Source organism: Hemiscyllium ocellatum, chromosome 1, assembly GCF_020745735.1.
Source record: "Hemiscyllium ocellatum isolate sHemOce1 chromosome 1, sHemOce1.pat.X.cur, whole genome shotgun sequence".
In the NCBI taxonomy this organism is placed as follows: Eukaryota; Metazoa; Chordata; class Chondrichthyes; order Orectolobiformes; family Hemiscylliidae; genus Hemiscyllium; species Hemiscyllium ocellatum.
Window position 1 is genome coordinate 19216958 of NC_083401.1, and position 24792 is coordinate 19241749.

At 40.4% G+C, this 24792-nt stretch overlaps 1 protein-coding gene across 2 annotated transcripts in view; it reads left to right on the forward strand.

Moving 5' to 3' along the window:
- Positions 1-24275, forward strand: part of LOC132824893 (putative pre-mRNA-splicing factor ATP-dependent RNA helicase DHX32) — a 123350-nt gene extending 99075 nt beyond the window's left edge. The window contains exons 9-13 of one of the 2 annotated variants that reach the window (XM_060839867.1): positions 9122-9247; positions 14011-14201; positions 15535-15725; positions 17955-18124; positions 22573-24275. In XM_060839867.1, coding sequence (XP_060695850.1) covers positions 9122-9247; positions 14011-14201; positions 15535-15725; positions 17955-18124; positions 22573-22589 — 695 coding nt within the window. In that variant the 3' untranslated portion in view covers positions 22590-24275. Of the gene's footprint in view, positions 1-9121; positions 9248-14010; positions 14202-15534; positions 15726-17954; positions 18164-22572 lie in introns of those variants that run through there. The other variant, XM_060839779.1, reaches the window with a different exon arrangement.
- Positions 24276-24792: the final 517 nt, after the last annotated feature.

Sequence of the window (24792 nt, forward strand, 5' to 3'; positions counted from 1 at the left end):
GCCCAAAACGTCGACACTCTTGCTCTTCGAATGCTGCCTGACCTGCTGCACTTTTCCAGTGCTATACTTTTGACCTGAATAGAACTCTCATTGGAGTCTTTTCTCCCTTTTGGGATTGCTGAACTCTACTCACCCAGATTGTACACCTTCCAACTCTATATCACTTCTTGCTGTTCATTTAGTTTAATTTCTTACTAACAAGGCAACCCTGCCATTCCCTCCCCCGCGTCTACCTGTCCTTTCAATAGGATGTATTTCCTTGGATACTTCATTCCCAGCTCTGATCCTCTTGTAGCCACATATCTGTGATATCCACAATATCTTACCTGCCAATTTCAAACTGCACTGTAAGCTCATTTACCTTGTGGGAGCAAATTGCTGCAGATGTGGGAGCCTGTACTGAAAACAACAAATGCTGCAGATCATAGCAGTCAGATAGCATCCATGGAGAGAGAGTAACACACACAACAATCTCATTCCTGCCTTTACTCATTCCTGCTTCTCATAGTTAATTTGACATCAGATAGCGATTAACTAAGTATGGCATCAAGGCATCCTAACAGAACTGCATTAGTGAGAATTGCAGAGAAACACTCTGTCCTGATCAAAGTCATGTCTACCATAAAGAAAAACAGTTGTGGCTGTCGGGAGGTCAGTCATCTTAGCTCCAGGACATCTCTACAGGAATTCCTCAGGGTCCTGTCCTAGATACATCAATGACCTACACTCCATCATAAGGTTAGAAGTAGAAATGTTTGCTGCTTTTGTAGATTCCACCCATTTGTAACTCCTCACATACTGAGGATGTTTGGGTCCATTTGCCTACAAGGCCTGGACAGCATTCCGTTTTGGCTGACAAGTGGCAAGTGACATTCTCAAAACGTTCATTGCAGACAATGACCATCTGCAGCAAGAGATAATTAACTATCTCCTTCTGGCATTCAAAAGCAATACCATCAATGAATCCCCCATCAACTTTCTAGGGATGATCATGAAACAGGAATGAACAAATTATAAATACAATATTCATAAGAGCAGGTCAGAGAATTCTACAAGTGGGAATTCTTCACCACCTGTCTCCCCATTCCATTTATACTATCTACAAAGCACAAGTCAGGAGTGTAATGAAATACACTGCACACACCTGGATCAGTGCAGGTCCAGCAATATTCGGAAACAAAGCAGTCCCCTTGGTTGGCACCACATTCACAAATGTCCACTCCTGCCCCTCAGTGGCAGCAGTGTGTACTGTCTGTAAGATGCAGTGCAGTAACTAACTAAGGTTCCTCCAATAGTATCTTGCAGCTCTGTCTTTGCTATCACCAAGAAGGATAAGGGTAACAGGTACATAGGGACACTTGCAAATACCCCTCCTAGGCATAAACCATCCTGACTTGGAAATATATCACAGATTCTTTAGTGACACTGGGTCAAAGTCCTGGGGCTCACTTCCAAATAGTACTTTGAATGACCCTACACACACAGTCTGCAGCAGTTCAAGCAGGTAGCTCACCATCAACACCTAGAGGGAAATTAGGTGTGGACATTAATTGACCGTCAGTACACATATCCTTGAATTCATTTTTTAAAAATCAACCAACGTAGATTATCAGGAATGGAAGCTATGAATTAATGAAAGCAGTTAAATGTTGTTATTTTTAGAATTTACAGAGGCTGGTCAGACATGTGAAGCAGGGGTGGTGGCAGGCAAAAGCAAAAACAGAAATTGCTGGAAAAGCTCAGCAGATCAGGCAGCATCAATGGACAAAAATTAGAGTTAACGTTTGGGGTCAAGTGACCTTTCCTCAGAACAGTCAGTGTTGTGCAAGCTGAAGTGAGAGTTAAAGGGAGTGATAGTTTCTGCAGGGGAGGTAATGGCCCAGTGGCACTATTGCTGGACTGCAAATCTAGAGAACCAGGTAATATTCTGGGGACCTGGGTTCAAATCCTGCTGTGGCAGATGGTGGAATTTGAATTCAATTTTTTTTAAAAAAAAGTCTGGAATTAAGAATCTAATGATAACTATGAAGTCATTGTCAATCATCGGAAAAACCTATCTGATTCATTCATGCCCTTCAGGGTAGGAAACTGCCATTCTTACCAGATCCACAGCAATGTTGTTGATACTTAACTACCCACTGGGCAAGAAATGCTGGTTGCAATTATCCCAGGAATGAATTTCTTTTAAAAAGAACCTATGTTTTTCCAAATTCCTGTCCTGCACCTACAAGCATACTCAGTCATTCAGTTTTTAAATACACGTCCTATATTCAGAGTGGTGCTTTTTTTTAAAATGTAGAGGCAGGAATGACATTTACATGACTCACTATAAAAATTCATACATTCCTTACTGAACGTTTTCATGTCTCCATCCTGCGTTACTCCTTTGGTGCTAGGTTACACATTTCAGTCTCTGCTTTTATTTCTTGAGGCAATGGCTTAGTGCCATTATCGCTGGACTACAAATCCAGACAACCAAGTAATGTTCTGGGGACCTGAGTTAGAATCCCAGCAAGGCAGAGGGTGGAATTTGAATTCATTCAATAAATCTGGAATTAAGAAGCTAGTGGTGATCATTGTCAGTTGTCGGGGAAAAAAAATCTAATTCGTTAATGTTCTTTAGGGAAGGAAGCTGCCATCCTTACCTGGTCTGACCTTCATGTAACTCCAGACCTCCAGCAATGTGGTTGACATTTAACTGCCTTCTGGGCAATAAATGCTGGTCTGGCCAGTGATTCCCATATCCCATGAATGAATTTTTAAAAAGACTGTTTTTCCAAATCCCCTTCCTGCACCTACAAACATACTCAGTCATTTTAAAAAAATACATATTGTACATTCAGAGCAATGAATTGTTTGAGCAGTGTTCTAAAAGCAATAGAGGCAGGAATGACATTTTATATGACTCACTATCAAAATTCATATATTTGTTACTCAACATTTTTGTGCCTCCATCCTACATCACTCCTTTCATGCTAGGTCACACATTTCAGCCTCTGCTTTTATTTCTTTTTGCCTTCTGGAATGGTTATCGATAATTCGTCTTCCTTTTGACACAGCCTGCAGCTGACCATGGCAGGCTGCAGGAAGTGCCACTGGTGTCACTATGCCAGGATCTGTCTACGCATGTCACCAGGCAGGGAGAAGACAGGCATGGAGGCTGACAGAGCAGACCTTCCCCTATCCAATGGTGTCTATGGGGTCGCACTCCTCAGCCGCCTTGCCAGCTGACTCTCTGCAGCCACTGTGCTGTTTGGTATTGAAAGAGAAGTGATCCATGAGGCATAATCTGCAAGCTCCTGTCAGGGGCTGTACTATTCCTGATTAAGAGCTTCGGCCCGAAACGTCGATTTTCCTGCTCCTTGGATGATGCCTGACTTGCTGTGCTTTTCCAACAATGCACATTCACAATTGTACTTCATAAGCTGCAGCTTTGTGGTGTGCTGCACAATAAATTCCTGACTTATTGATGCCATCATAACATTCGTACATGCTTCCAGTGCTTACCAATGGTCTTCGCTTTCCCTTTATGTGTGCCTGCTCTGTTCCCTGCCTCGAGTTGACATTCATATGATTCACAGCCTTTGGCTCCTGTTTCACTTGCCCCATTCTTTCTCAAAGGCAATTAAAAAGCAAACACAAGTCTCCAGCTCCATACCCATCATAAATTATTTCTAACTTTTCATCACTTTTGAGTGAAGGGGCCTTAAGTTTGTTATAATTTGTATTTTTCACCAAATCATATCCATGTGGCTTCAATTTTTAATATTTTTAGAACACTTAAAAGTGAAGCTTTAAGACTCCTACCAGGGCAAGTTTTTTAAAAAAATTGAGGTGAAACAGGTTGTCATGATTTAAGTGGTGGTAAGATAGCGTTATAAAGGATGTTAACTTGTAGGGGAAGGAAATTCTGTAAAAGGGAGAAGATTTCACAGTTTTGAAGTCTTGAAAAGTTTAGCTGATGTTCGTGGATGCAATGCACCTTAAAAAGCAAGAGCGCGGAAGACCTATTTGAAGCTGATTATTTTACAGCATAGTTAATGGGAGATGATCAACCATAATGATTAGCTGTATTTAGGGAACAGTTATTGTGGTTAATGTGCATTCCCTATTTGATGAGCTGGCGCATAACGGCATGGTTTTAATTTTTTTTGGTGCAAAGTGAAATATTTTTAGATTTTCCTATATTTTAAGGTGGGCATGTTAATGAGAAAATGTCATTTATTTTTGTGGCGTTGTGTGTGGCAGGATGTCTAATACCTTTTATGGTCTGCGGAGATATCTGTGAGAGTTCTCTCATGTGACCTTTAGCTGCAACAAGGGGTCATCATAAATGTTGAATTTATTAAGATCTTTCCTCATCATTGCTTCTGCTTTTTTGTTTTGGGGACAGGAAATAAATTAAAGACACAAAATATCTGCAGATACCACAGAATTTTGTACGGTTAAAACACAGTTATACCAGATATTCCAACAGTGGGTTTGGCCAAAAGAGACACTGTGGAAATTCTTCACCAGAGAGAGAAAACCTTGCCCCAAAAGTTTGGAACCCAGACAAGTTTTGCAATGTCATTGTTACGACACTCCTATATAAATTTCTGAGACATGGCTAGTATTTCAGAGGAGGACCAGTTCTGAGGAAGGGTCACTTGACTTGAAACATTAACTGGAATGTCTCTCCACAGACACTGCCAGACTTGCTGAGCTTTTTCAGCACTTTCTATTTTTGTTTCCAGTATTTCAGAACTGGGGTAAGGGGAGGGTGGGCAATCATGGGGCAAAATGTGTGTAGCAACTCTTGTCATGTTTTTCAGTCGAGTCAGTGTAGTAGACCTCCTGTATTTTAGAAAGGAACTCTTTCCTCCTGTTGTGACTGTACCAACTCATTTTGAGAGCAGGTCAGCCACTCCCATTCTCCTGTCTCTGCCATAACCCGGCAGTTTTTTTTCTCAGGTGCAAAACAATTCTGTTTTGAAGTCCGTGATTGAATGTGTTTCTGTCATCCTCAAGCAGTGCTTATAGATCCAAACCACTTCTGGCATAAAAACAGTATTTCTTCATGTTCCTTCTGGTATTTTTGCCATTTGTTTTAAGTCCATAAGAATGTAAAATATAGGAACTGAATTAGGACCTTTTGAGTCATTGTGTGTGCTCTGGTGTTCTTTGCCCTTAGGCCAGTGGGAGCAGTTTTCCTCTCTGTTTACTCTACCCAGATTGCCCACATGAACTTTTCCACATTCCTAATGGTAATTAAGTTCAGTAGTTGTTGGATTATAGCTACTTAGGCCCAGTTAGGTCCCTCCTCTTTCACTGTAACCCGAAGGGTTGGCCCCTACCAGGACTTTTCCACTTGGGTGGAAAGGGCCAATTGCTCAGAAATGGGTTTTGCACCAATTTCCTTCCTCTTTTCCACCCGAACAACTGTCCCTTACACACCGATTGTGAGATTTATGTACCATAAAGGGAACAGAATTTCCAAGTCACTTACCTCAGCCGCCTACTTAGTAGCTGTTCAGTAGTGCACTGACTTTAAAATCTAGAGATCACAAGTATCAAAGAAATATTTGATCCCTTAACTTTTATTTCTGGAACTGACTTGTGGCTCAAATTTCCCTCCGTGGTGACAGCTAGCCCCACCCATCCCTTGGTGTTACTCATGTAGTGATGCGTTTTGGGAGGTTAAAGGCAAGTTGATGGCAGGACTCTTAGCGTTGATGTACAGAGGGGTCTTAGGGTCCAAATCCATAGCCTCCTGAAAATGGCGCCACAAGTGCATTAGGTGGCATGCTTGCCCTCATTCAGGGCATTGAGTAGAAAGGTTGGCAAGTCATATTGCAGCTGTTTAAGACTTTAGTTAGGCCACACTGGACTACTGTGTGCAATTCTGGTTGCCACCAGAATTGGTGTGGTGTTCACAGGAGAGATCTCTTGGCAAGGATGTGGAGGCTTTGGAGAGACTATAAAAGAGGTTTACCAGGAATTTTCCTGGATTGGAGTGTGTTAGCAGTTAAGGAGAAGTTGAACAAATTTAGATTGTTTTCACTCAAGCATAACCTTTTCACACAACCTGATAGAAGTGTATAAAGTTATGGGAGGCATTGATAGGGTGGATATGCAGGGATATTTTCCTCAAGGTAGAAATGTACAATACTATGGGGCAGGGGTTAAGGTGAGAAGGGGATCATTTGAAGTAGGTAATATTAGAAGGTGGTAGTACTTGATATATGCTTCCAGGCAGGTGGTAGAAGCAGATACAATATCAATGTTTAAGAGGCATTTCGATGCATCATCAGGCAGGGGATAGAGGGATACGTGGCATCATGGTCGGCACTGAGAAGGTTTGCCGAAGGGCCTGTTGCTGTGCTGTACTGTTTTATGTTCTGTGTTTGAGAACTATTATATAAGAAATGCTGGAAAGCGATGTGATGGGACAGTACTTTTTAATTCTGTGAGCTACCAGGTGTTTGGACAGGATTCCCTTTCTGGAGAGCAATCCCTTTACTGCCTAAGTACCCCAGAAAGTTTAACTAAGCTGTAATTCTATTTAAGTTGTAAGCCTATGGTGTTCACAGGAGAGATCTCTTGCAAAGGAATAACAAACCATCAAAGAGAGGTAAGACTTCTTTAAATTCAGCGATTGTAATCTCCTCTCTTGACCTCCTGCAGGTTACGCGTTAGGGTGATGGCACCTGCAGGCCGCTACATTGTCATTATGGCAGGGGAGATTTGTGTTCAAGATTAACTTTCTTTTCATCATCACAGTCCACTGGAGCCTGCTACAGTGTTGTCCTTTTTGTCTGGTTCAGCTTCAGCTGCAGACTGTTAACAACTTTGATGTTGTACTTGGCCTTGAATGTAACTGCAACCCTGTTTTAAACAGGTCAAGTGAGCAGGCAAGAACAGGCTACATGGAATATAATGTGGATAAGTGTGAGGTTATCATTTTGGTAAGAGGTGCAGAATATTCCATAAAAGGTGATCATTTTGGATTTGGCTCATGAAGCTTAAGGATGGATCAAAACGTGCAGAATGACTGAGTAATAGTTCTTGGTCCATTCTCATAGATGGAATAGTGAAGAGGAAGTAAAATCAGACATGAGCAAACAATTTTGTTTATGATGGGCCTCTAATTTTTTTTCTAGTGAGCAATTATATTGTATTTTAGAGTATTGCGATTAACATAGTCATAGAGATTTACAGCATGGAAACAGACCCTTCGGTCACTGTCTGTTAATAATGGCACTATTCAACACTATCTACACCTCCTGAGATACCATCTAATCCAAGTCTTGAGCAGAAGATACTGACAGTGTCCTGCAAATTCTAAATGTGATAGCTCATTTGGTTTGTGAACATCTTAAGAATATAGATTTGAAATGATTTGGGGCTTCAAGGTAGATATTGATCGTGCAAAGTATCATGTAAGTACTGATGTATGACCTCTGTGCATCACATTGTGCAATGCTAGATGGCATACAATTGACAAGAATTTCAAACATGGGGAAAAGAGAGGTTGGTTGGAAGGATATTCTAAGAGCAGAAATGTGCAGAAAATGTCATTTGAAAAAGCTATTTAAACGGCATTTACTTACTGCTGTTGGGAAGGTAATGATGTTGAGGATGCTTTTTAAATCTCATAGTATGCCTACACTCGGAGTGCCTCTTAGGAAGGGACTTCCAGACTTCTGAGTTGGTGACCACAAAGGACAACATGTTGGGATGATGTGTGATTTGGAGTTGATGCTATTGGCATAGATCTGTAATACTGGACCTTCTAGATGGTAGAGTTCACAAGATTGATTTGGATACTGTCAGAATTAAGTGTCAAACAGAGCAAATGTACAGTGTCCATCTTTTGTGCAAACTAGTACTGCACTCAGTATTTTAAAGAGAGGGAGGATGCTCCTGGAATAGGAACCAGCTACAACTGTGTAATCTTCTTACAACCTATTCTGACTCACTTTTAGCACAATTCCTAGGGATCACAGTCTGCCTGACTTTATATAAATTGCTAAAATGAAAGCAAAGTACAGCAGATGGTGAAGATTCAAAATGTTGTATTGGCCTCAAAACATTAACTTAATTTCACTCTTGACAGATGCTGTCAGACCTATGGAGTTTCTCCAGCCCCCTCTCTTTTTATAAAAGAATTTACCACTGTCCAGTCATTTTAGCTTGAACCTTTCTGCAGCATATTGAAATTGTTCAAAAAATATTGCACCTCTGCCATTGGTTAAACTTCCTGACCCAATAACTAAGCTTATTTGCTATTAGAAAGTACAGGTGGCATCAGTACTGTTATGAAGATATGGATGTACTGTGCCTTCAAGAGAGTTACAAGCAACAGATCTACCTGACAGAACCAAGTGTAATACTTGGTCAAACAACTTGATTGGCTGGTTACCTGGAAATGACAAGAAAATTCTAATTAGTTTAAATTATACCCCGAAAGAAACCAAATTCCAATGCAGTTTGAATTGAGTACATTGACCAATCTTAAAAGCCAGTGACACAATCCAGTGCTTTGAGGGTATGAGATTGAGGAAAATCGAACAGTTGAGGGGAGAACTGCCAAGCCCCAGCATGTAAAACGACTGCCTGAAAAATAGCTCTCTTAAAAGGTACCTTTATTGATCAGTGACCTGTGAAGCTGAAATCCCTGAGAAGAAGACTGGAATTCAGAGAAAACGAAAACTGCCTTGTTTTGAAATAAGAAGTTTTGTTTTGTAAATTGGGAATTTTATCAGACTAGAATTATAGAAGAGAATGTAATAGATTGGAGTAAGGAATTATAAATAGTTATTGGTTAATTATTCTGTGTTATACTTAACTCTATTTCTTTATGAATTTTGACTTTAACTAGTTCTTGGCCTATCGCATTTTCACAGATTACTTCACATGTTAAATCTTTTCTGTGTTGCTGGTTTAAATTAAGCAGGAGAGTTTATTCTGTATTGTAACAGTGCTTAAACAAAATTATCTGGTCTCAAACCAGCATGATTACCAGTGGTCTGTAATAGCAAATACATCAAATATTTGCATAGTGTTGCTCTGTACTTTTGATCGTTTTACAAGAGAGCATCAAAGACATTCCTGACTTGAATATTTGCCTTTCTTTCAGCATCCCCATGTTTTGTTGCACCACCCAAACACTTGGAGGAAGCTGCAGCTGTTCGCAGGAGAATTCTTCTACATCCTGAAGGTGATCATTTTACTCTCATCAATGTCTACAATGCGTTCAAACAACGTAAGTATGGAGACAGCAATATTATTTCAAATAAATCGTTAATATTTTTCTCTCTTCACCTACTTCCTCCCACACCTGCCCGAAAGATCATTCTACTATGACAACAGTTCATATTGCTCCCTAACTGATTTGATTTTATCTGACCCTTTGTTTTCACTAGCTGAGATATTTTGGGCTGTTTTATTGTTCTAAATCTTTCTATCAAAAACGTGTAGGTTAGTGATGGCAAACACTCAGTTTATGAGATTCCATTCACAGATCCAGACACACATTATGTTTCTCACTTCTGTTTGGTGCAGTTCCTGTTTTTATGCAGTCATGGGTTATATGCATCGCTGGCTACGTAGCATTAATTGCCAGAGTGTAGTTAAGACTCAACTGTATACTGAGAGTGTGGGGTTACATGTCGGCCAGGCCAGGTAAAGATGGCTGATTTTCTTCCCTAAAGAAAAAGTGTCACAATAGCTAGCCTCACAGCACCAGGGACCTGTGTTTGATTCCAGCCTCAGGTAACTGTGGATTTTACACGTACTCCCCTAGTCTTCATGGGTTTCCTCCAGGTGTTCTGGTTTCTTTTCCCCGCCCAGTCTAAAGGTTTGGTGGATTGACCGTGCTACATTGCCCCATGGTATGCAGGGTTGTGCAGGCTGGGTGGTTTAGCTACAGGAAGTGCCAGATTACAGGTCTGAATGGGATGCTGTTTGGAGGATCATTGCAGACTTGATAGGCTGAATGACTCTGAGATTCTATAATATTAATGAACTAAATGTGTTTTATGATAATTGACAATTGCTACATGAATTTAATTCCAGGTTTTTATAAAACTCAAATTTCAATATTTAGCCATGGCTGGATTTGAACCCATGTACAGAGAGTAGGACTCTGGATTACTAGTCCAGTGACATTATCACTAATTCACCATCTCTTCTATTAACTTTGCATTACTCGAACAAGAATCCCCTTCTTTGAGAATCTCAACTTCATCTTCCTGTCTGCCCCTCATTACCCATGATTCCCTTGCCAATAGAAAACCTGTCCAATACAATTGAATGTAATCAGTGACCCAACCCCTCAGCTGTCTGAGGATTAGAATTCCAGATTTACAACTCTTGAACAGAAAATCAGTTCCCCTCACCTTATGCTTACATATAATATCTCTAATTTTCAAATTGTGTTCTCTAGTTGTACACTCCCCACAATTGGAAATATCTTAGTATATCCAATGATGTTTCTTTAGGATTTTGTGTGTTTCAATAAGATCACCATGAATTATTCTTAACTCTAATGGTTACAGGATTTAATCCTTCCTCATAGGATAATCCTTCATCTCAGGAAGTGGTTGAGTGAATTGTTTCTGAACTGCTTCTGATGCAATTGTGTCTCTCTGGTTAAGAGACCAAACTCTACCAGTGTTCTTTGGAGGTTGTGCACCCACATGAATGTGCAGCAGCTGGGAAACTCCATGCACACGTCAGCAGCAACCTCTGCTGTATGACTTCTTCTCTGCTTTAAACATCCTGTATGCTGAACTCAGAATCTGTGCAGAGAAAAAAAAAACCATTAGAGGGGAACACTGCACAGTACTTCATATGTCGTCTTGCTAAAGGTCTTGCTAAAGCTCTTTATAATTCACGTATTGGAGCATTCTGATTGCCGTGCATTAGAATTCAGCAATCTCCATTTAAACAACACTATGTGCTGATACCAAGGAACTCTTGTATTAGTAGGGATATGGCTTATTAAGTATAGTTCCGAATATTTACAGATGCCAATGAATTGTACTGTTTTAATACAAAGAATATATTAGGTCACAGAAATAAAGTGTAAAACACAGTATAACTTTTATTTTACATTTAAAAATTGGCTTAATTGGCAATAATCAGTGGTGCATTAGTCACAAATACCAATTAAACATACAATTTTAACAAACTGTATTGTGAAAAACATATTTTATAGTGGTGATATAAACAAAGTGCATTTCTTTCTTTTCGTTAATCACTTCACTTTGGTTTCAAAGTGCATTGGTGTCAGCAAACAGATCCTTTTAAATAATATATTGCATTACTGTTCTTCTTTCGTGGACACATCATATTTTCACATTATACTCGTGACAACTTATTTCCTACTTTCTTTTGGGTCCAAATTTAGCCACCATATATTTATCACCTTGGGACAAATCTTTCATATAGATATCATTAATAGTTGTGACCCCACATTGGTACCTATAGCACTCCTACATCTGTAGTTGTAGCTTGCCATCCATCTCAAAGAATCCTAAAGTCTGCGTGATTGCAGTATCCTGGCGTTTGTTCATTCATTTCAGGGCTTTGTCTCCACTGTTCTAACTAAAAGTTTATTCCACATGTTGATCATTCCTTGTGTCAAGATTTTCCTGAGGATATTCCTAAAATTTCACTGGATTGAGCTTGCATCCACAAATTCTACTTCCTCATTTTATGTCATATTCTGGGTTAATGTTTCTTATGTCTTTAGCAATCTTGTACATGTCCAAATGTGTTTGTAGAATGCAAAGCAGACAGAACAGAGCTGCATATACTTAAAATCTGAATCAGTGCGTAGTGTCAGGAAACATTGGTTAGGGAAAAAACATTAAGTCTGAATTCTACATTAGAATAGGACGATATTATAGTTTAGCGTTCTTTTTAAAAGGAACAGAAAACAAAGGAGTTGAGAAAGCTTGAAAAGATGCAGACAGATATTTTGATGCATCCAAATTCTCTCGTGTGCAGGCTACAAGTAGAATGTTAAGTAATTCGGTTCTCTTGCATGTCCTAATCCTTTTGCACATGATGTTTATCTGTGGTGTCCTTCAGTTCTGATGAAGGACCTCTGCCCTAAGTAGCATTACTTCTCCATAAAGTGTCTACTTTTAAAGGTGTTATCAATTTTTTTTTTGGTTTTGTTCATTTTCAGACATCTACCACTTTCCTTTTGGATTGTGAGTGAATGACCTGACTTGCAAGATGTGCAAATGCCACTTTGCATCTTTTACCATTTTTAGAAATTCTCTTGGTGAAGTTTTAATCTGTCATAGGAGCGTCGTAGTTTGGACCTATTAAATGATCTGAGAGCAAGCTGAGGGTAAAACACAATTTCTTTTGATGTCCCAAAAAGCATGTTCCTGCTTTTGGGAGTTCAATTGTTGAGACTGGCCTGTGTCTGCCAGTGCAAATGGCACACACATGAAGGTACCTGGCTTCTGCTCCACCCAAGATTTCCACTTCTGCAATTTTGTGAGACACACATTTCAGTCTTCAATCTTTTTGAATCTATCTTGTAATTTTGTGGTAACCCAGATAGAAGGGCAAAATCCCAGTTATCAGAAGGATGTTGACACACTGCAATTACAATGTAAAAAAGTTCAACAAATATTCCCAAATGTGTAGGTGTTTTCCTTTGAAATGCAATTAGAGTATTGTGAAAGTTGAAATGTTGTATTTGGTTTTCTTTTCAGCAGTGTTGCATGTTAACCAGGTTTAATATAGTGCCATGAAACCTTCTATCTGAAATGACATTCACCCAATTATGGGTGGCATAGCATGGTGGCTCAGTGGTTAGCCGTGCTGCCTCACAGCGCCAGAGACTCAAGTTCGATTCTAGCTTCAGGTGACTGTCTGTGTGGTGTTTGCACATTCTCCCTGTGTCTGCGTGAGTTCCACTTTCCACTTTCCTCCCACAGTCCAAACGTGTGCAGGTTAGGTGGCTTGGCCTTGTTAAATTGCCCCATAGTGCAGGATTATGGGAATAGGGCCGTGGGTGTGTCTGGGTGGAATACTCTGGATGGGTCACTGTGGCTTGATGAGCTGTGTGGCCTGCTTCCGCAATGAAGGGCTTTTATTATTTAATGACAGTCTCCCTGTCAAATTGAAACAGGAAAAGTGCCACGTTCGGATATTAATTAGGTGCCCTTCCAAGGTTGGATTGCAGTTGCACTAATGGGATAGTAAACAGAGAGCATTGTTCTGCGTCAAATCTGTAATTGCTTTGTGCTGATCCTTGAATGTTAAACTAGAAAGTGTACTATTTTCCAGAATTATCATTCCACATGTTTACACATCATTGTAACCGACCTCTCTGCTATTAGTCTGTCTGGAAAATAGTAAGAAATGTGAACTGTACATAACTTAATGCTTTAGTGCTTCCCACTCTAATATTTTACCTCCCCCAGACAATAACTGATGATGTCTAATTTTGAAGTATAAATAAGCAAATTAATATTTGTCTTAATTGTCAATTGTACATTTCATTGTTTCTTCTGTTTGTTTAATTATTGAGAAAACTGCAGACACTGACCATGAAGACCTATTAGATGAGCAATACCTGTTCCCAGTGATTCATTATCATTTATTGTTAATTTCCCGGGGTGTGTTTAGACCTCCTTGCATACACCACCAAAGGTGATGTGCACCAGCTAACATGAGGTGAAGAACTAGCTGAACAAGGTAGTATGTACAAGTCAAACAGCATCTCAGAAAGATGTGTTAATCTTTCAGGTACAACATTTATTGAAGGTCTCTACACCTGAACTTTTAATTACTATTTCTCTTTGAAATGCTGATTAGCATGCTATATATTTCCTGTTTTTTTTTAACGTCTGGCTAAAAGTGGTTATCATCAAAAGTGGTCAACAAAAATCTATCTCACCTGCCCTTTGCTGTCTATGTTGTGTCCAGAGCTTTTTAACTAACTTATTGGGGGAGAGAGCTGTGATATTGCATTACCCCTGTAAAATCTGCCTGTAGATAATGAAGATGAAACGTGGTGTCTGAAGAATTATCTGAGTTACTCTGCTCTGAAGCTAGCTGATGTCATACGCTATGAGTTGCTGGAAATGATGCAAAGGATTGAATTACCTATATCACCATCCAACTTCGGAATGGAGGGAAACGTGCTTAACATAAAGAGAGCTCTGATCTCCGGCTACTTCCTTAAGGTGGGTGATCATGCTGTGCCATCCCATCTCCTCCTCTAAGACCTGGCTTTAGTTAAAAGATCTTTCATGGACTTCAGCTATATTACATGTCAGATTCTGTCAATCTTCTCTTGCAAAGATCAGCTCTACCAGTCATCTGGTGCATCATTGTCAGTATAACATTTGATTATGCTGTGGTGACCTTCCTCCATAAGATGTGTTACACCAAAACGCCCAAATGTTTTACCTAATGTTTTAGCCCTTGTTTGCTCACACCAATGGACACCAATAGTCGAAGCTCTGCTCCATAATTGTGTCAAATACTGCATTTAGAGCTGAAAATGTGTTGCTCGTTAAAGCACAGCAGGTCAGGCAGCATCCAAGGAACAGGAAATTCGACGTTTCGGGCACACGCCCTTCATCAGGAATTCCTGATGAAGGGCTTGTGCCCGCAACGTCGAATTTCCTGTTCCTTGGATGCTGCCTGACCTGCTGCGCTTTAACCAGCAACACATTTTCAGCTCTGATCTCCAGCATCTGCAGACCTCACTTTTTACTCAAATACTGCATTTAGTCAGACTGCGGCTGCAGACTAAAGTATAGGTGCTAAAACTCAATTATGTGCATGACAGATATTTTCAACTTTATTTTCAATATTCAATTGTGTGCATATTTCTCTCTGTCCGTTTGTTGATGCTGTTATAATATAAATTGATTGACCTTTGGTACAAACTGAATTTTTTTTTATATAAAGGACCGTAAGTGCTAAGATTGTTTAGAAAACTGACCAGTGTCAGCAAGAGAAATATATTTCTGGCGGGCTGTCCCTGAGAGTTGTAACCTAAAGAGCTGCTTTCCCAATTGCTGTTGCCTCTCTGGGTTCAACTGATTGAAGTCAATAATAAATAGACCTGGATTTTATGGTCCTCCACTGAACATGTTCTCATTTGGGGGATGTGGATGGCACCATGGCAATATAAGGGAACTCGCTTCTCACCTTCTCCCCTACCTGGTAACTATAATTCAGGATGGTGGATAAGGTACCCACCGTTTAGTCAGAATGAGGGCCTGAAGTGACCAATTATTGCCCACTTAAGGCCCTCAATCTCCCTCCACAGAGCATTGGAAGATAAGTAGGATTGTGAAGTCTGTTTGTAAACCAAGACGGTAAAAAGACAGAAATGAAAGCAATTTCATCTTTTGGGCAAATGTTCTGTGTATGTCGCCTCCCTCTGACTAATTGATTTGATTGATTGATTGATTGATTGATTGATTATGGTAAATGTGTTTTGTTCCCCTCTGCCCTTGCCTCCTTTTCCTCCCTTTCCATCTGAAAACCAAACCCTGCTTTTAGGTAGCGAGAGATGTGGATGGCTCTGGGAATTACCTGATGCTCAATCATAAGCATGTGGCTCACCTGCATCCTTTATCATGTTACCTCACCAGGAAGCCTCGGCCCCGACCTCCCTCATGGGTTCTGTACCAGGATTTTACCATTTTCCAAGACAACTGCATCAGCGTTGTCTCAGAGATTCACCCTGAAATGTAAGATTTATATTAAATCATACTCTTCAGAGTTAGTGTGTGTGAGGGAATTGGGAAGAGACCGATACCGCGAGCACGTCATGCTCTCACTGAGTTCATATATATCTGAAATCATTATTTTTTTTGACAAGATCTGACTTGTATTTTCTTATGAGGAAGAAGGGAAGTAACACACAGATACACTTCCAGGCTGTGTAGTGTTATTACAGCAACCTGTCATTGTTAAAGGATTCAGTTAAAACTCCAAGCTGTGAGGATGGATGATATTCTCCAGATTTAAATTAATTCTTGCTGCCAGTGACTCACTTAAAATGATTGCTTATTTGAGCTGACTGTAGAGTTTTCATGATTACTTTCACTTCTCAACTGGCATGTTGAGATCTCCATTTTCACAGATTGTTTTGGTAGTTCCAAACAAAATACTCCGTAATTGATCATAGTATTCCGATCTAGTGTGCTGTTTTTGTATATGATTTAGTTTTGATTTCAAGTTGTTAATATTGCTAGAAGTGGGAAGAATCTAATGACAGATCTGTGTTCCTACATCTTAGCACCACACTCCCAACATTGGTACAATCTGTTTCACTTCAGGCAACTTCAGAGGTTTTACCTTGAGCCCCCAGTCCTATTTTTGTTTTGTATGACACTGTGACAGAGATTTTGCAAGTGTAGGTAGGCTACATCATAGGGTTTTCCAGAATTCGCTTCCAGATTTCACTTCCTGAAAAAAGGTTAGGGCATTGGTCAGGCAGGATCTTCCCCCTTCTGAACCTGTCTTGATGGCTGTTTGCTGTAGCTGTAATCTTGAAGTTACTTTATCCTTGTAGTTTGTTGTCTGAATGTGTTTTGTCTCCTCATCTTAAATGTTACTTGCTGATTGCTGTACCCAGTTTCTTCCAGATTATTATTTAATGAAGAATGGTTTCCAGACGTAGACTGTAACGTTGCTATTTTGTTTAGTTTGAATCTATAATCACCTGGTCTTGTCCAAGTGTTAAGCTGACAAATAAACATTATATCCAGATATAAATCCAAAGCAGTAGATCAGTGACTATGATATTGGAGCAATTATTTTTGCCCAATTGTTATAGAATGCAAGATATATTTGTAAAGAACATAATGATGGTTTCTTGAAATGTTAAATTGATTTTTTTAATCATTATGTTCCTATGTTGGAGAGTTGACATTTTCTAGTTTAGAACCAGATGGCCAACTCATTGATAAGATGTGAGGTGGGGCATTTTCGTAGGAAGAACATACTCTTTTGGCGCATAGTTTAATTAGGTAGTGGGGCCAGAGATCTAGATAGACAAACCTCAAAATAACAATGTAGGTTGATGCCATTCTTTTGGGGGGAGAAAAAGCAAAATATTCAAATCAATTTTCAAAGGATTAGAATTGGAAAGCTATATAGTAATATTAAACTTGTACTGTGGAAATGCTGGTGTTAGACTGGGGTGGACAAAATCAGAAGTCACCTGTCACCAAGTTATAATTTGACAGGTTTATTTGAAATCACAAGCTTTCAGAACGCTGCTCCTTTGTCAGGAGAAGTGAAATTTGTCACCGATCTTTGGTTAACTCATTCTGAGTCAATAGTTCTGAGCTTGGTTAAATTGAAGGATATGTGGTAGTGAAGAGAGCGCAAATAAAAAACATTTATCAGGCTGATAGCAGAACTGAGACTTGTGTTGATGGTGTTAGACAAAGGAGGGAGATAGGAGGCTCAGGTGTATCATTAAATGTTTTTCAATTATCGAAGCAAGAAGTGTGGCACCATGGCTCAGTGGCTAGTACTGCGGCCTCACAGCGCCAGAGACCCAGGTTCGCTTCCAGCATCAGGCGATTGTCTGTGTGGACTTTGCATGTTCTCCCCATATCTGTGGGTGCTCTGATCTCCTCTCACAATCCCAAAGGTGTGCAGGTCAAGTGAATTGGCCATGCTAAATTGCTCATAGTGTAAGGTATATCATTCAGGGGTAAATGTAGGGAATTGAGTCTGGGTGGGTTACTCTTCAGAGGGTCAGTGGGGACTTGTTGGGCCGAAGTGATGCACCACATTGTAGGGAATCTAATCTAATCATAATTCAGAACAACAAAATTGCAACCTATTTTGAATCAGAAAAAATGCTACAGACTGAAACACTGGTTACCAAAGAGTAATTCGATTGAAGCTGTGAATTCTGACATGAGCTGGTTATATTTTTGCTTTTTTTTCTCTTCCCCAAGGCTGATTGAGTTTGCACCACAATACTACCTTAGCAACCTACCTGTCAGCGAGAGCCGTGACTTACTCATGAAGCTTCGGGAGAAGCTGACTGGCAGAGAAACACAGCCAAACGAAGAGGCAGGCAATACCTTAAACGAAGATGAAGATGAAGATGCAGAAGAGATTGAAAGTGAGGAGCTCTGCTTGCTTCAGTGAGGGGAAAGGAAGATAGCAGCACCTGGGGGCAAGTGACCAATGGCTGGTTGTTGAATTTATTCGCAAATGACATGGGAACCTGATCAGCATTTGAATAAAATCGCTTCCTTCTCAAGAACAGGCAGAGGAGAAAACTGGGAGAATTTTTTTTCTGTGAATTATAATCTGGAATGCGCTGCCTGAAAATGTAGTAGAAACAGATTCAACAGTAACTTGCAAAATAAATTAATTTGTACTTGAAAAGGAAAACAAATGTTGGGCATAAGCAGGGAAATGAAACTAGTTAAATAGCTCCTGCAAGGAGCAAAGGCAAGTGGGCTGAATGGCTGTCTTCTCTGCTGTATAAAGTCATTGAGGTACACTCAATATCTGGAACTCTAGTGACTTCTCTTTCTTCATTGTCCTTCAAAATAGAAACTGATGGGTGACGCAGTGAGTTCATTTCCCCTTCTGGAACCCCACTCACATGCAAGTAAAGAAACTACATGTCATGCACATAAGGTGAATTGAACTTGGCAATTTCACTGTGAGACTGTAACGCAATTAACAATAATATATTGGGATCGCTTCATGGTGGCTGCTGTGGAGCTGTGTAGGTGCAAAATACTGTGTAGGAGCAGGTACTAAACTGAGATAGGTACTGAGGTAAATACATGGGGTAGTGTCGAGGCCACGTTTCTCTACAGCTCACAATGCTGTACTTCACTCTGCTCCAGCATGAGATGCTAACAATGAGGAACTATTCCACTTCCCAAAACTTTTATCTTGCTGTGAGCACAGAAAGGTAAAATTGCTTTAAAATGAGAAATGTGAATTTGTTTTTAAAAAGACTTCAAATATCTCCATAAATTCATTTAAAAGAGTATATGAAAATATTATTATTTCTAGATTATGGGAATTAACCAAATATAAGGATAGATGGGTGATGATGTGAAAAAAAAAATCAAGTTTAATTTTCTGAATGGCTTTTTTTCTGTGCGATAATATTCCATTACCCCATTCTGTGTGTGCGTGTGTGTCTGTTTGTTATCATGTTTCAAAACTCATATCAAAAAGGCTGATCCGTGGCATTTTGTACAAGAGATGCATAAAACTTGGACAAAAATGAAACCGCAATACAGTAGTGTCTATAGTGTGACGTCCTATTTGTCTTTGTAAAAACTCAGGCTCCGCATTGATCTTATAGTTTTGATGAATTATATTACATGACTGGAATATAACTTTTCCCATGCTGCTTTTATAAAAATTGAATGTTGCCCTCACTGTCGCAGTCGCACTTTTGAAACACTAAGCTCACTGAAACGCTGAGCAAGATGGAACCAGTTGTGGTGCATCCTGACAAAAGTTAGGTGGATTGGCCATGCTAAATTGCCCACAGTGTCGAGGGTGTGTAAGTTAGGTGGATTAGCCAGGAGAATATAGGGTTATGGAGGTGGGTCTGGGTGGGATAGTGTCTGGAGGTACGGTGTGGACTGTAGGTGAATGGCCTCCTTTTCCTTAATATAGGGATTCTGTGATTCTAGGATTCTATGACTTAATTAGGAGAAAGTGAGGACTGCAGGTGGCGGAGATCAGAGCTGAAAATGTGTTGCTGGAAAAGCACAGCAGGTCAGGCAGCATCCAAGGAGCAGGAGAATCGATGTTTCGGGAATGAGCCCTTCTTCAGGAATGAGCTACATCGATACCCCACTTTTTCCTCCGCTACATCGATGACTGTATCGGCGCTGCCTCGTGCTCCCACGAGGAGGTTGAACAGTTCATCCGCTTTACTAACACCTTCCACCCCGACCTCAAATTTACTTGGACCATCTCAGACTCCTCCCTCCTCTTTCTCCATTTCTATCTCGGGCGACCGAATCAACACAGACATTTTCTATAAACTGACCGACTCCCACAGCTACCTAGACTACACCTCCTCCCACCCTGCCCCCTGTAAAAACGCCATCCCATATTCCCAATTCCTTCGTCTCCACTGCATCTGCTCCCAGGAGGACCAGTTCCAATACTGTACAGCCCAGGTGGCCTCCTCCTTCAAAGACCGCAATTTCCCCCCAGACGTGATCGACGATGCTCTCCGCCGCATCTCCTCCACTTCCCGCTCCTCCGCCCTTGAGCCCCGGCTTCCAATCGCCACCAGGAGAGAACCCCACTGGTCCTCACCTACCACCCCACCAACCTCCATATACATCACATCATCCGTTGTCATTTCTGACACCTCCAAATGGACCCCACCACCAGGGATATATTTCCTTTCCCTCCCCTCCCCTATCAGTGTTCCGAAAAGACCACTCCCTCCGTGACTCCCTCATGTGGTCCACACCCCCCACCAAACCAACCTCCACTCCCGGCACCTTCCCCTGCAACCACAAGAAATACAAAATTTGTGCCCACACCTCCCCCCTTACTTCCCTCCAAGGCCCCAAGGGATCCTTCCATATCCACCATAAATTCACCTGCACCTCCACACACATCATTTACTGCATCTGCTGCACCCGATGTGGCCTCCTCTATATTGGGGAGACAGGCCGCCTACTTGCGGCGAACACTTCTGGGACACCCAGACCAACCAACACAACCACCCCGTGGCTCAACACTTCAACTCCCCCTCCCACCCCACCAAAGACATGCAGGTCCTTGGACTCCTCCATCGCCAGAACATAACCACACGACGGTTGGAGGAAGAGCGCCTCATCTTCCGTCTGGGAACCCTCCAACCACAAGGAATGAACTCAGATTTCTCCAGTTTCCTTACTTCCCCTCACCCCACCTTGTCTCAGTCCCAACCCTCGAACTCAGCACCACCTTCCTAACCTGCAATCTTCTTCCTGACCTCTCCGTCCCCACCCAACTCCGGCCTATCATCCTCACCTTAACCTCCTTCCACCTATCACATTTCCAATGCCCCTCCCCCAAGTCCCTACTCCCTACCTTTTATCTTAGCCTGCTGGACACACTTTCCTCATTCCTCATGCCCAAAACGTCAATTCTCCTGCTTCTTGGATGCTGCCTGACCTGCTGCGCTTTTCCAGCAACATATTTTCAGCTCTTCTATGACTTAATTCTCCAGCTTCTGGAAATCATAGCAGGTACAATATTCAGACAGAGATCAGCTTTGGAACAATGTGAGAATGTCACAATTTCAGCCCACTTGATACTTATTCCGCTCTCTGAGCTCAAGGACTTTCAAATAACAGATGTGCTTGGAATTGCAGATTTGATTTGATTTATTTCTTGTCACATTTTGTTACAAAATGCAGTTAAAATTGTTGTACAGTATCATCACTCCGACACCATCTTAAAACAGAAAAGTAAATCGAAATGAGGAATATAAAGGCACCATTTTTTTTTGCTCAAAGGGCATACTGCTGGATTGATTGCAAGGCACACTGTCCCTACAGAACTATACATTTTTCTGGGAGTGTATTCTGTGAATATGACTTGAACGGTTGCAGTTTCCCAGCATCTTTCTTTCTGTCGAGTTTGTCTTTCACATGATTTTTTAAAAATTGATTAATTGCATGTTGGATGTGGAATGAAGTTTGGGGTGCATTGATATTTTTGTGTGTGGGATTTTTTTTTTCCCTAACCTAAACCCTCAACTGAAATTTTAAAAACAAAACAGAATTCTGGAATCCAACCAGTAGTTGCTAACATGTTTTGTGCGTTTGACATTTTTAGATTCATTCACTAAATTGCAAGTGTGATTACATTTTTTTAAACTTCCTCCTTTTGTGTGTTCGTCTGTGAAAGTTTGAACTTTAAGTTCCTTTTAATTCTTATCGCAGCTGAATTAGGATTTTTAAATAAACCCGAAATACTCATTACCTTTCGGTTTCAAGTAGGCACTCCCTTAAGATGCAGTAATTATTGATAGTCGATTGATGAATCCTCTTTGGATGCATGTACTGTCTAGTTATCATACAGAACAGAAAGTGCTGGGTTCTGTGGGCTGTATGGAGATGGCTGCTTTCAGGCAAGTTATGAACCTGTGGCCCAAGTTCTCAAGATTAACAAGGAAGTTATTAACTGGAGTTCAGACTCTGGCTATCCTGCAATCTATGTCAGGACAATGGATATTGCCTGCAATATAGATAGTATCAATAAATAAAGGACTGAGCTTCTTGCCTGGCACTGCATCAGAGGCTGTCCAGGATCAACCGAGGACTGGCTGATTTGCTGCAATGTTGGAAGTCTGTTCGTATAGAATCCATACCCAGCAGAGAGCGACAATCACTTGAGAGAAAAGAGAGAAAACTGGATCACAAGAAACAAAAATCACTTTTTAAAAAGTAGCATATTCAACTCTTACTAGTAATGATTAGCACTGTTGTTCTATCTTGGCATGCTTAAATAATTATGATTTTGTTTCATGATTTTAATGAGCTCACTATAGTGAGTTTAACTAGTTTACCTCAATCACAGCACAGGTGTTAGCTTAAAATTGAAGAATCCTGGAATTCACTCCAGTGCATTGTGGGTCTACTTATAACACATGGACTGCAGCAGTTCAAGATAACAGCTCACCACCACCTTCTCAAAGGCAACTAGGAATGGGCATTAAGTGCTGACCCAGCCATCATTCGAGTCAATTTTTACAAAAGGAGACAGTGAGGACTGCAGATACTGGAGATCAGAGTTAAGTGTGTTGTAGGAAAATCAGCATTTTGGGCCGGAGTCCTTCATTCTGATTTTCCTGCTCCTCGGATGCTACCTGACCTGCTGTGCTTTTCCAGCACCACATTCTGGACTCTGAATTTTAACAAACTGCACAACATGTATAATTGGTATGATTAGGAGCTTCTGTGTTCTGAGCTTGTAGAATTAGTGTTCTAAATTGGATTTAGAAATATTGTAATTTTTTTTGAGTTCATTGAATATTTTACTAATGATTTCTTGAAGAAAAAAAAATTTACAATGAACTAACAGGCTGAATGGCTGCGTTAAAATTGGTGGAGTTTCCATTAAATCCCCCCAGTGCAATACTCCAGAACCTCTGAATCCAGCTTGCTGAGAAGTTGTATTTTTGCCAGATTCAATAAAGTTGGGAATTTGTGTTGAATTTTAGCTTTGTATCAGGGCTGGTGGGTGTGACAAAACCAAAGTTCACTGTTTAAACCAGTGGTGTGTAAACACAAGGACTAGAGGGGAACTTCACAACTAGACAACTAAGTGCTGTTGCAAACTGCGAAGTGCCAATTCGGGCAGCTTTTCTGATTAACAGAATTTATCGTTTTAGAAAGTGACTTGGGGAAGGGAAACTTTAGGGTGCATTTCAAAGCTGGGTTTCACTTTAAAGTTTAGGTTAGAATGCACTTTTTTAAAAATCCTCTGGTTGGGGAAAACTTGCACATTTTTTAGTCAAATCATTAATTTCTTATGCATGCTGATGTAAATGTCATGATTCTCTTTACCAAGAATGTTGTTCGTCTTTTTGATGATTCTATAACACTACAAGAGCTGCAGCAATAAATGCATAGACAGATTTATATTGAGCCTTGTTTCTCTGCAATGTCAGATACTGTGCTTCAGATGCTGCTAGGAATCTTCTCATAAACTAAGGGAGCTCTATGTGTATGGATATTGTTTGTTAAAACTTTTTTGGTGCTCCCTGCAGGAATCTAATAATTTACAGGGCAATAGCAAATTATTTCAGCAATTTGTTAGTGTTTATCAGAGTGGGTTTCAGTCAGCAAGGTTCATTTGTGCTTAAAACTAATACTGTACAATAGTCAGAATAACCTGAAAATAGTGTGGAGCTCCAGTTCTTTACCCAATGAAATCTTTGTAATTTATTTGAAAGGATACTATAATCATTTTGTTTGTTTTGTTTCTTTGTGTAGTTTCAGGTTTTGGGGCTTTATCCTTACCTTTGTAATTTATTTCTGTACCAGTGCCAACTGCACAGGTAGGCAAGGTGCTGTGCTACAATTGATTTCAGAGCTTGTCGAATAAGTGTTGCTGCTATATTTATTTCTGATGTGCTTTCTTTTCCCTTTTTCTCGAATACTGGTCTTGCAAGCACAAATTTTAGAAATTGTATTGAGCAAGAAACTTGCTGTATAATTTAGTCGGCTGTGAAATTATTGTACTTCCCTGAATGTTGGATAATATTTAAAATTAATGCATTGCCAATGTCAATTTTAATGACTGCAAAGTCTTGCTTTATTGTACTTTGTTTACAGAATGAATATTATGCTGTAATATTATAATAAATTTGTTTGTGTCACTGATGGTGGTTCATTAGCATTGTTCACTTCCATAAATTGATCCCTATGTGCCCCTTACTCTACCACAGGCTCACACCAATAAATACAGACTTCTGGCATAACGTTGGCATAGCTGTATCCCCATGTGAATTAAGGGCATTGAGTCTATCCAAAGTTGAAGGAGAATGTATTGCAGCATTTGGAGTTGCCAATAATACAAAAGAAGATGGTTGTTCAAGCCGAGTCCTCATAGCTCTCAATATATTGCTACAAGAAGTACGTAGGGACTTGCATCCTCTACAATTATTGTGCACTGACCAGTCCACATGTGCCAACTTTAGGATGACTGGTCTGTACATTTCCACGTTATCCTGCATTTTTAAACAGCACAACATTTAGGACACCACGGTGGCTCAGTGATTAGCACTGCTGCTTC